This window comes from Hipposideros armiger, unplaced genomic scaffold (assembly GCF_001890085.2).
Source record: "Hipposideros armiger isolate ML-2016 unplaced genomic scaffold, ASM189008v1 scaffold_43, whole genome shotgun sequence".
Taxonomy (NCBI): Eukaryota; Metazoa; Chordata; class Mammalia; order Chiroptera; family Hipposideridae; genus Hipposideros; species Hipposideros armiger.
The window spans coordinates 1,587,210-1,598,503 of NW_017731393.1; the positions used below are offsets into that span (position 1 = coordinate 1,587,210).

General features: G+C 63.2%; 1 protein-coding gene across 3 annotated transcripts; it reads right to left on the reverse strand.

Annotated features, from left to right (window-relative positions):
• Positions 1 to 2,486: 2,486 nt before the first annotated feature.
• Positions 2,487 to 9,796, reverse strand: TRMT61A (tRNA methyltransferase 61A). Of its 3 annotated transcripts, none has more exons than XM_019639371.1 (4): positions 9,488 to 9,796; positions 8,560 to 8,919; positions 5,767 to 6,033; positions 2,487 to 3,735 (listed from the first exon to the last, which is right to left on the reverse strand). In XM_019639371.1, the coding sequence occupies exons 2-4, from the start codon at positions 8,888 to 8,890 to the stop codon at positions 3,476 to 3,478; spliced, it is 858 nt and encodes a 285-aa protein (XP_019494916.1). In that variant the 5' UTR covers positions 8,891 to 8,919; positions 9,488 to 9,796; the 3' UTR covers positions 2,487 to 3,475. The 3 variants fall into 3 exon arrangements, with proteins under 3 accessions (XP_019494916.1, XP_019494914.1, XP_019494915.1); XM_019639369.1 differs by lacking the exon at positions 9,488 to 9,796 and adding an exon at positions 9,278 to 9,481; XM_019639370.1 differs by lacking the exons at positions 8,560 to 8,919; positions 9,488 to 9,796 and adding an exon at positions 7,043 to 8,526.
• Between the last annotated feature and the right edge of the window lie 1,498 nt (positions 9,797 to 11,294).

Consider the following 11,294-nt stretch of genomic DNA (forward strand, 5'->3'; position numbering starts at 1 on the left):
GGCACACAGCCGCTGCTCAGCCCACATGTGCTGGGTGACAGGGCCAATCAGCCCTCATCTGCAGGTTCCCTCCTGGGGCCGTCGGGAGCAAGACCAGCCTGGGACCCTCTCAACCCAGGCCCCGCCAGGAGGCAGGGGCATCCCCAGGTTGGCATGTGAGTCTAACAGAGCCTGGACAGAGTGGGGGCACTGGGCTTGGGTGACCAGCCTGTGCTTAGAGCGACCTTGCAAACAGGCAGGCAGTTGTCAGCCTGGGAGGCCTGCTGGAGGGCCTCCTGCCCGAGGCCTGCCCACTCCATCTGCGATGTCCTCCTGCTCACCTCCAGTTTCCAGGAACCCTTCCGGATCCTGCATGATTGTCACCTGTTCTGAGCCTGCTACAGCTACAGGGGCACTCTCTCCCCTTTGGCCTCTGTGCTCACACCTCAGGGGCCCATGCAGGTGGGAGAGTGTGTGATATGGGAGGTCTTGCTGGCCAGGAACAGGCAGGAGGCCTGGAGCCCAGAGCCACATCTCCTCTGGGCGTCAGTCTTTCCACCTGTGCAGGGGGATGGCTGGGTCCTCTGGGCCTGGGCCCCACGCAGCCCGCCCACCCACCCACAGCCTAGACCAGGCAGGAGCGCAGGTGTCGCTGGGAGGGCAGACAGATAAGAGTCAAGCGTGGTGAGGCCAGGAGCAGCTCACAAGGGGGGCAAGGCCTCTGGGGGCGCTTCCGGGGGAGCCTCTAATTCCGGCCCTAGGGTGGGATCCTGGTCTGGGGCCCTTGGGGCCCGTGAGCCAGGGTCTGAGGCTGCTGGTCTCTGGGCCTTCTGGGGCTGACGTGGGGTGGGGGCTGCAGGAGACATAGACGTGTCCCATCTTATCCGGCAGGGGTGTGGTGGGAAAGCAGGGTAAGGTGAAGAGATTTCCAAGGGAGAGCTGAGTGCCGGGGTGAATGTGCGTCTGGGGCTGGGAAAGGAGTTTCCGGGTGAATCCTTGCCCTGTGACCAGCCCCATGCTGCTGACTCGAGGAGGTGACCATCACTGACCTGAGGATTCGTCACTCACTCAGCCTGGGCCCTGGCCCTGCCTCTCTGAGCATCAGGTTCCCCATTTGCAGAATTGGGGCACTGCTGGGCTCCTGCTTTTCTGCCTGCAGGGGCTCCCAGGCTGGGGACAGTTCTGAGGGGTGATCATGTAAGCCACCATGGGATGTGCGGGAGCAGAGGACGTTAAGCAGGACGCTCCCGCCTGGGTGGCGGGAGGCATGGAGAAGACACATTTGAAAGGGGCCTTGAAGGATGCACAGGAGTTCACTGCTGGCTCAGGGCCAGGTGGGCCTTCGGGCTGAAGGTGAGCTGGGCCTGGGCTGCCATCTGGGGTGGGGTGGATGTGCAAGGCCTGGAGGGCAGCCCAAACGCCAGAGCAGCTCTGTACCAGCTGCAACTGTCATCAGGGACAGCAATCCAGGCCCCTGACCTCTAGCCCGGTGGCCCCCGACCCTGGTCATCCATCTTGGGGTGGGCTGGGCTCTCCCGCTGCCCGCCAGTTCACACAGACAAACGTGCAGGCCCCAGAGACTCACCCAGGGCCGCAGTCTGGGCCCAGGTGCTCTGCACACTGTGGCAAGCACCGAGCACCTGACACCCCACAGGCCTTTCCCACGAGGCCAGGGTAAGGCCCTCGTTCCTGTTTCTCCTCCCGCCCCCAGGCGGGGAGTTTGCTCAGAGGTCAGGACGGGCCCTGGAAGTGGGACAAGGCCCCTGAGCAGGGCTATTAGATCCAGCAACGCTGAGGGATTCTGAGGGGACACAGGTCTTGCCAGGAAGCTGCGTAGGGGGACACCGAGGAGGAGAAGTCACCCAGTCCTGTGACACTGCCACCAGGAGACTGGCCCTCCTGCAGGCCCACCTCGCTTGGCGCCCCTCCAAGGGCCCACAAAACCTGGGGGGGTGGCCTCAGGCAGGAACGGCAGGTCTTGAGGGTCCTTCTTGAGTTTTAGGCCCTTTAGGGAGCACGAGAGGCACCAAGGTCCTGTGGTGTGAATGTGAGGGCTGGTGGGGTTGCGGGGCAAGGCACAGGGCTCTGGGGCGCGTGTGTATGCACGCACACACATGCACACATGTGCATGCACACACAAACACACAAGCACATGCACGTACACATACACCCACTCACATGCACACACATACACACACACAAGCATGCACACACGCACACATGTGCGCGCACACATACACACGCAAGCACACATGGACTCTCCCCTCCCCCACCCTTCTCAGGGACAAGTGGACCTTTCTGCAGCTGGGTGGGGGTGGCCACGCACTCAACTCTTTGTCCATCTCATCCCAGGCTGTTGTCCTGGAGTCTAGAGCCCCATGGTCCCTGCCGTTGGACAGGGAGAAGGAGCAGGGGCCAGGAGGGCTGCAGGGGGAGGTCCAGCCAGGAAACCAGTGTGGGGGAGGGGGCACTGGCATCTGGGGCCACCAGAGAGACCAGGAAGCACATGGGGGCAAGCGTGTTTATTTCTCCGCCAGGCGTGGTCAGGGGCTCCGTGCCAGCCCAGTACCCTGGGGCTCTGGCCCCAACATGGGAAAGGTGAGGTCGAGGGCAGACATCCAGGCCCTGTGTGTACAGTGGCAGGCGGGGACACCAGCCACACAGCACAGAGCTGGAGGCCAGGGCAGGTGACATGTGCCCCTAGCCCTGGTGTCCTGCCCTCCATCTGGATGCACGCCCCCTGGCAACCCCAGGGCTCCTGCAAGGGGCGAGAGTGCCTGAGAAGCTGGGGTAGAACAGCTGGGGCTCCAACACGAACTGGCTGGGTCGCTCGAGGCCCATCACCATTCTCCTGGGGCTCCTCAGTGATGCTGTGTGTTCTCACTTATTGACAACAGCGGAAGGCACTTCCCAGGGGTAGGAAAAGAAGGCAGGTTGGCAGGGCTGCCCCTTCAGCAGGAGAGGAGGTGCAGCGCCAAGGGGGAGGGGTCAGGCTGGAGGCCACACAGCTGGGTTGCCTCTCCCTCGCCTCTGGGAAGGGTGGGCAGAGAGGCCAGGACAGGGCAGGGCTCTCAAGAGGGGGCCTATCTGCGCCACTGAGCCCCCAGTCCTCCTCCCTGAGTCTTTGCACCCCTCACCTCCCTCCCTGCTTGGGGCCACCTGGAAAGAAGTGAGACCTGGGCCCCACCACCTGCACCCCTGGGCCTCACATTCAGAAGAGCCTATGACAGTGAGGACTTCATGTGGCAGTGAGCAACAGCAGGACTGGGACACTGAGCACGGCAGGGACTGGGTGGAGGCCTCCCTCTTGGGACTGAGGCCTGGGGCTGGCCTCCCCTTTTGGCCACCCAGGAGGCCCCCCGGCTCCACCCCACCATCTGTCTAAACACAGGCCCAGCAGGCGTCCGCTGACCATATAAGGCGCCCACAGCAGACTGTGCCTTCCTGCCTGGGCCCGCCGTGCTCCCAGCTCCCCGAGGCTCTGGCGGGCAGCCCACTAGCCTGGGCTCTTGGTGGCGAAGGTCAGGTAGCCAGTGTGGCCCACGGCCTCCTTCATGGGTGTGCCGCTGCGGAAGGGGCAGGCGTCAGGGCCGGGGCTGGCTCCCAGGTCCGGTGCGGGCAGGCTGACGGTGCGCACGTTGTACACTTGGGGCAGCACCTCCAAGGTGCTGAGCTCTGAGAAGCCTCCGGCTACCAGCGCCTGGCACGTGCGCTGCACCTGCTCTATGCAGGGCGAGAAGGAGCAGAAGCGCCCACCTGCAGCGGGCAGGACACTGCGTCAGAGGGCTGGGGGCTGCAGGACCTCGGAGCCCTCCTGCCTGCCGGGCAGCCTCCTATGGCCGGTGTCTATGGCTGGGACTACAGGATAGAGGCAATGCCACCCCCAGTCCCTTAAGGAGCAGGTGCCAGTAAAGAGACCCCACTGTGAATGACGAGGGTAGACGTCTGGAGCCAGCCCTTGTGCTTGGACCACGGAGAGCTGGGGTTAGGGGCCAGGGCAAAGGCTGGATCAGGGGTCAGGTGGAGCCTTGGCTTGCAGCTGACAGCACGCCGGGCCCAGAACAGCCCTAACCAGACAGCTCTAACCACACAGCTCTCATTACACAGATCTAACCAGACAGCCCTAACCAGACAGCTGTAACCAGATAGCTCTAACCACACGGTGCAGCACAGGGCTGGGGCAGAGAAGGGGGCCACGAGGGGGTGGGGACCGCCATCGCAGGAAATTAGAGGCTGTCACCAGCTCCTGGGAACTGGAAGGGCCTACTCTGAGCGGGGCCAGAAGGCTGAGATGACGAGGCGGGGGCAGGAGCTGACAGCCCCTTCCTGCCGCCTCCCACTGGGAGCCGCCTGCCTGCAGTGCCCCTCAGCCTGGCCCAGCGCCCGCCTAGGTCCCTATCCTGGCAGGGAGGGCACAGGGAAGCCAGGGCAGGGGAAAGGGTGTAGCCCTGGCAAGTCCTCTACTGTCTGTGAGGCCTGGTCACCTCAACAATACCTGGGGACACAGGTCCCCATCAGGGCTGCAGGGAGGTCTGGGCTTGGAGGAGGCACGCGCAGCTTGAGGCCAACCTAGAGGGGGCATAGTATCACCCCCAAGAGGGAATCCTGACCCTGTGCACGCTGCCAGGGAAACTGAGGACCCGCGAGGCAAGGGCCTGAGCCTGCTGGCCAGCCTGCGGTCTGGAGATGGGCCGGGAAGGGGCCGGGCTCCCAGCAGGCTGGCCCACGGCTGAGCAGAGAGCCTCTGGGCCCAGAACAAACAGATCCAGGGAAAGAGCCCAGAGGAGGGGCTTAGAGGGCACATGGGATGGGAGGACAGATGGCATGGCTCCCCTGGGCCAGCTACCAGCAAACAGTCTCAGCCGCAAGAGGGAGGTCGGGGAGTGTGACTGCCTGGGCTCAGCCAAGGCTGGGCAGCTGGCTCTGGCCTCCCTGGGACTGGGGCCTGGACCCCCCAGTGGCCCTGGAGCAAGGGTGGGGTGCCAACTGGTGTCCAGGGCGAAGTTGGAGGGGGTGGGGATGGGGGGAGCCAGGGCTGCCGCTTTCCCCAGCCCCAGGCCACCTCGGCAGAGACCAGGGACTCAGGAGTCCAGGGTCAAGCCTGAGCCAGCTGGCGGGGGACCCACCGGGACCCACTGGCCGCTACCCTGCTGTGGGAACGGCCTGGCATCTATCTTACAGAAGGGTAACCCTTCCCCCAGGGCACGGGGCCTGCCTGCCCCCTTCACTACAGGCTCAGCTGGGAGGAGGGAAAGGGCCCGATCGCTTTCTCCAGAAAAGGGCAAAACCCAGGGCCTCACCAGCACTTCCCTGGCTCGTAGCCACTTCCCGCCTCCAAGGCAGCCTCTTCCCTAAAAGGGACCAGATCGCCTGCTTCCTGGCTGGGGGGAGGGGAGACTCCGCAGGGAACTGCTGGGGTCAGCGGCTGACCTCTGGCCTCTGGCACACCCAGCGGTAGAAGTCCCACCTCTCACTCAGGTGGGGCTGCCACAGTCCCCAGGGCCCTCAGACATCTCTCACCTCCACCTCCAAGCAAGCACCCAGATGGAGCCCCATGCTCACCAAACTGACTCCTCCAACCCTCACCCTCCACCTGGTGACCTCCTGTGGCTCCCGGGCCAACCCGACCACCGACCACCGCTGCCCCAGGTCAACAGGGTGAGGGTTGGGGCCCAGCTGCTGTGTGCCTGGCAATTTCCAACCTCTGGGCTTCAGATGACCCAGAGCCGGGTGGGGACAAGAGCCTGGCCCCCAGGGCGTACCCCCCCCCCAGAACCCCAGATGCACCTTCGACCTTGAGAGCATCCCAGGCGTGGCCCACAGCCTCCCAAGGGGACGGGATGTCCAGGAAGACAGCGTCCGCCACGTGGCTCACGCCGAAGCCGCTTCGGCACACGTCCTGATTGCGCACAGTCACCCAGCGGCCCACGCGGTGCTCCTGGAACTCCTCCCGCGCCTTCTCCGCCCGCTGCTGGTGGAACTCCACCGTGTGCAGGTGGCCCGTGGGCGCAATGGTGCGGATGATGGCGTGGGACACGGAGCCACTGCCGGTCCCTGGGGGCAGGAGAAGTATCAGGCAGACAGCTGGGGCCACCCAGGAAACAGCCCCATCCTCACCCCGGAGAGACCCCGGCCCAAGTTACCAGTGGGCCTCACTTGTTAGCTGCCTGTCGGTGCTGGCTGCCCTGGGTTTGGGTCCTGAGGCTAGTCCAGGGAACCACTGGGGTCAGGGGCTGACCTCTGACCTCTGACCTCCAGGTGGGGTGTAGGCAAGCTGGGATTGATCACAGATGTCTGCTGTGGTTCCGGTGGGAGAGTGGCTGCCCCACCCAGTCCCCACACAGAAGCAAACACGGCTGCACAGACCTAGAGACAGGGTTCTGCAAGGGGCAGAGTGGCCAGAGCAGCCTGGGCCTGTCCCACTGCCTTCTGTGCGGTGGCTGGTCCCTAGCTCCCCGAGCTCCCGGCCCACTCAGGTTAGTCCATCTCTGTGCCCCCCAATCTCCTCCTGCCACAAGGGGTGCCACTCTGCCCTCGCTTTGCTGCACTTCCCAGGACCTTGACACCAACTCACTACAGAGCTCCTCTCCTCGCCATGTCATCGCCCCCCCATTTCCCGCCAACCGCACGAGCCGTTCCTCAGCTCCCTCCCAGGCTGGCCCTCTCCTTGGCCTCCTATCCTGCAGCAGCTCCCATCCAGCCCCTGACCTGCCCTCACCCGCTGGTTGCAGGGGCCACCTATTTGATGATAACTCCCCAGAGCCATGTCCCTCCACTCCTGACTCCTACCTGGTGTCCACTGCACACTCACCACCTCCCCTCAGCATCCAAACAGTGCTCAGGGTTAATAAGCACAAAACCGCACCTGATCCAACGCCAAGTCCACTCCCTGCCAAACCTTCCCAAGCTCCGTCAACCACACCCACTGCTCAGCAGACACCACAAGATGCCCTTGACTCTGCCCTCTCTCACCCACGTCGCATCAGCCAGGAACTCCTGCCACCCTTCCACCTCTCTCCAGGAGCCACTCCCTGTCTTGTCCCCACCTGCCTGCCGCACTCACCTGGGCCCCTCCCTCCTGGCTCTGCGAAAGCCACCAGACTGGCCACCTTCAGTCCTGTCTCAACACCCACAGTCAAACCAGGCTGACTCTGCTCTCTGCACAACCGGCCGAGCTCCCCTCTCCACGCAGGGTGGAGCCAGGCTCCTAATGACACTACAAGCTGCACCCCATTATCTCCGACCTCATCTCCTGCTCCTGCATGCCAGCCTCCACGCTGTCCTTCCCTCAGGGCCCCTGCATGACCTCCTCTGGCGTGACACTCTTCCTCAGCTTTTGGTAGGTACCTCCTTCTCATCATTTTCAACTCAATGTACCCTCTGCAGAGAGGTCTTCCCTAACCACCATAGCTGGAGGGACCCCTCTCAGTCACCCTCAAACGTGAAGCCCTGTCTTCCAAGCCTCAAGGATTCAACCCGCTGAAATGGTCATACCAGGCTGGCTTACTGTCTGTCCCCCTCTGAGAAGCAGAAACCTGGTCTATCCTGTGCACAGCTATACCCGCAGTTCCTGACAGAGAAGCTGGCACATCAGAGCAGCCCAGAAGCGTGCCCACCGACCGAGCTCTCCCACCCGAGTGGAGTGAGATGCTGGTCGAGGGTGCACATGGAGCAGCAAGGGATGGCGCTGGCTCTGAGTTCTACTGTCCACCTACCATAGGCACCCCAGCTGCCCTCATGCTGAGTACTTAGCCTCTGCCCAGCCCCATCCACTCTCTGACCCAGAGCCTAGGGCCTGCATCTGACTCTTTCCAAAGAGTTTGGCTGGGTAACAGGGACCATCCAATTGTCCACATGGAGAAACTGAGACCCAGAGAGAGATAGGATGGACTGAAGCCCTCAGAGAGCTAACAGTAGCGATGCTGGGAAGTCTTCGTGAGCCCAACCCATCTGGGATCCAGGCACATCTGGGATGTTCTTTGCCAGGCTGCATGGTTCAGTCCCAGCAGTCCTGGCAGTCCCAGCACCTCTGGGTGTGTGTGTGTGTAAGGGCCCAGGAACAGCTGGCCTCAGGCACTTCTAGCTGCACCCCAGGTCCTGGGCTCAGCGACAATAACGCTGGTTAGGGATGTGCACGGGTCAGGCTTCCCGCCTACCACGAACACTTCGGCGCAGGCCTGGCCACTCTCCAGGAAGGGGCACCTTTCGGTCCTGGGCCTGGGGCTCCCACTTGCAGTCGTGAGGGTCTGCTCTTCCAGGCACCCTCTGCCCTTCTGTCAGCACCTCGGTCAGCACCAAGCAGCACTCTGGCCAGGCCCACCAAGGCAGGCAGGACCCTTAGAGGCCACCACCTCCTGGGGGCTATCCTTGGTCCAGTCCTTCATCTCTCACTCAGATTACAGCACCAGCCTTCTAACCAGCTCCCTTGCTTCTGCCCTCACTCCCTGCAGTCAACGCTCCAGAAAGATTCTGTTAAAATAGAGGTCGAACGGGCATGCCTGGCCTCAGGGAGGGCATGCTGGCGGCTGTCTACACATTGGGTTTGCGTCAGTTTCTCAGAGGTGAAACTAAAGAACTCACCAGATTCACAGACCACAGAACCGGGCCGAAGTTCCAGCATCATGGTGAGCAGCGCGATATCCGTGGAGTAGAGGATCTGGGTACGGTGCGGCAGGTTCAGCGTCCAGAGCTCTGGCGTAGGGTGCAGGACATATACCCAGCCACCTCGGCCACAGGTCACTTTGGAGCCGAAGGGGCGACCGATGAGATCTACCGAGTGCCGCAGGACGCCGTGCCGGGTCTGGGTCTGTGCCCCACGCTGCACGCGCACTGCCACCATTGCACCATGGCCCAGTGACAGGATGGCTGTGTCACCGTCTTTGATCAGCTCCTCATAAGCCACGAAGCTCATGGTGCTGCTGTCTGGCCGGTGCGAGGGACCTGGGAAGAGGTGTGTGGCGGCATGAGCACGTAAGGACTCCAGGAAGCCGGATGTGCATGGTGATGCCCAGATCCTGAGCCTTGGGGTGGGGTGAATGGCTCAGGTCCTGGCCCTGGCCTGATATTTGAAGCCCTTCTTGGTCTGGGTTATGAGACAGAAGCCATCAGCCCAATCACTGACGGAGGGACTGAGGCCAGGCAATGGCAGAGGATGGGCCCGAGGATTCCCACAAAGTCAAGACCTGACGCCCTTGACACCCGTCTCCAGGAGCCTGGCTCCCAGTCTTCAGGTGTGAGATGAGAGCGGGGAAGCAGCAAATGGTCACCTCGTTTCGAGGCTCAATTGGGTAGAACCCACCTCTCCTCCATCTCCCCTAAGGCGGGCTTCTGGGCGGGCGGGTGGCAGAGAGGCAAGGGCCCACATGCAGAGGCTGAGGACACGCAATGGGCCTTAAGCAGAAGCACCGGCTAGGCCTGTGCAGAACCGGGAGGAAGGGCCGGCCCGGCTGGCACCTGGCTGGGGGCGACCCCCGCCCGCACACTGTCACGTTGCCCCGCGGAGTCTCACCAGCGACACTGGGTCGGTTCCTGCTGCGGGAGGCTCCCCACGTGGCTCCGCGACAGCGGCCACACCACTTCCGGCTTCTGGGCCCGGCGCCCGTCGATGACGTCACGGAGCCCCGCCCTTGCGCGCGGGCCGCACCGCCCGCCGCTGGTGCGCGCCTCCGGGCCGGCTTCCTCCTGGGTGCGCGTGCCTGTGCTGACACGCGCCCGTGCAAAGACAAGCTGCAAGGCTCACCGCCCCGGCAGTGGGCCGCGCGGGCTGCGACCGGGGCAGGGCCCTGACAGCTCTGGGGTCCCGGGACGGGACGGCCCGCCCACGGCTAGCTGCCCAGTCCCGTGAGGACACTTGGTCACTGCAAATCGCTCTGGGAGCATCCGTGACTGGGCCCCGGGGTGCATTCCAGAAATTGGAGTCACGGATCAGAGGCCTTAGCTGGGGTCAGCCAGGGTGCAGGAGATGGGGGTCTGGCAGGGTCTGCAGAAGGGGCCTTCCGCCCAGGCCCGGCCTCCCCGCAGGGGCACGTTCTCAGCAGGGCAGGAGCCGCGCATAGGAGGAGGGGGTCCTGTGTCCCTTTCTGGGACTCAGGGTGCCATGAGAGCTACATGCACTGGGCTCAGGACAGGGCCAGCGGCCTGAGCTAGGGGCTGGGGGTGGGGCAGAAAAGGGAAGCGGCCGCTCTGTTATTTCTCAGCCGGGCTGATTCAGAGCGGGTTCCTCTGTGGAGCGTGTATGAGGGGGGAGGGGGGGCAGGGGACGAGGACTGTCTGCCTCCAGCCCTCTGCTGCCTGCAACCAGGGCTTACTTAGCCTTTGGGCCTGGAGAGGATAGATGCCCCAGCCCACCCAGCAACCCTGGGGTGAAGCCTGGACTCTAACCCAGGGCCTGTCAGCAAATAACGGTACCAGGACACCGCTCGGCCCGGCTGCTCCTGGTCGAATGGGAGTGGCTAGGCCCCTGCAGAGCCAGCCCCTTCCCCAGTGCTGCCAGCCTGTGGGGCTCTCTGCACTCTTCCTCCTGTGTGGCCAGGACTGACCAAGGGTCTGCAACCCTTGCCATGGGCTCATCAGGGCCCCATGGTGGAAACCCAGGTGCCTGGCCTCAGCCCTTCCCTGCCCCCGCCCTGGCTGAGCTTGGGGTCTGGGAACTCCGGGGATAAGAAGGTGAGGGGCTGTTGGTAGCCTCCCACTCTCTGTGGGTTCCTGTCCTTGTGTGGCTGCATCATGGCCTCCCTGCCTCCTGCTCTAACACTGAGACAGCCCAGCCCCACCCTTGGCTCGCCATCCTCTATTCCCAGTGACTTTGCTTCACCCCCCCTTGGTGATGCACCGCCTGAATCACCTCCTAATTGCTCCCCTGAGATCTCAATTTTCCACTTCTCCTGGGGGTTCCTCTTTCCCCAGCCACTCAGCTGTGGTGTGGAGCTGAGGCTGGACGCCTACTAAGCCTAAATTAAGACACGCTGACTTGGTGGTGGTTTCCTGTGGTCCTGACTTCCCACTTGCTTCTTTGTCCATGACTGGCTGACTGGCTCCTCCAACTGTCCCCTCCTCCAGGCAGCCTTCCCAGAGCTGCCCATTTGCTACATCTGAGCCTGCCCCAGCCCTCAGCCTGAGTCCTCAAGCACTGGCCTCCTCCAGGCCCCAGCTGATCCCCTGAGCCTTGCCCAGGGCAGAGTTTGTATATCAGGACTCCTCCAATGGGAACTGGTGCTATGTAAGTAAGCCCAGCCAAGTGTCACTGCATTGAATCCTCCCCACAATCCTATGAGGGAGGGACCACTTTACAGATGGGGAAACTAAGACTCAGGGAG

Coding starts and splice junctions, on each gene's coding strand:
- TRMT61A (XM_019639371.1), bottom strand. CDS start 8,890: ATGAGCTTCGTGGCTTATGAGGAGCTGATCAAAGACGGTGACACAGCC. Junction 6,034..8,559: donor TTCTGTGGTCTGTGAATCTG/GTGAGTTCTTTA, acceptor TCCTGCCCCCAG/GGACCGGCAGTGGCTCCGTG. Junction 3,736..5,766: donor GGATGCTCTCAAGGTCGAAG/GTGCATCTGGGG, acceptor TGCCCGCTGCAG/GTGGGCGCTTCTGCTCCTTC.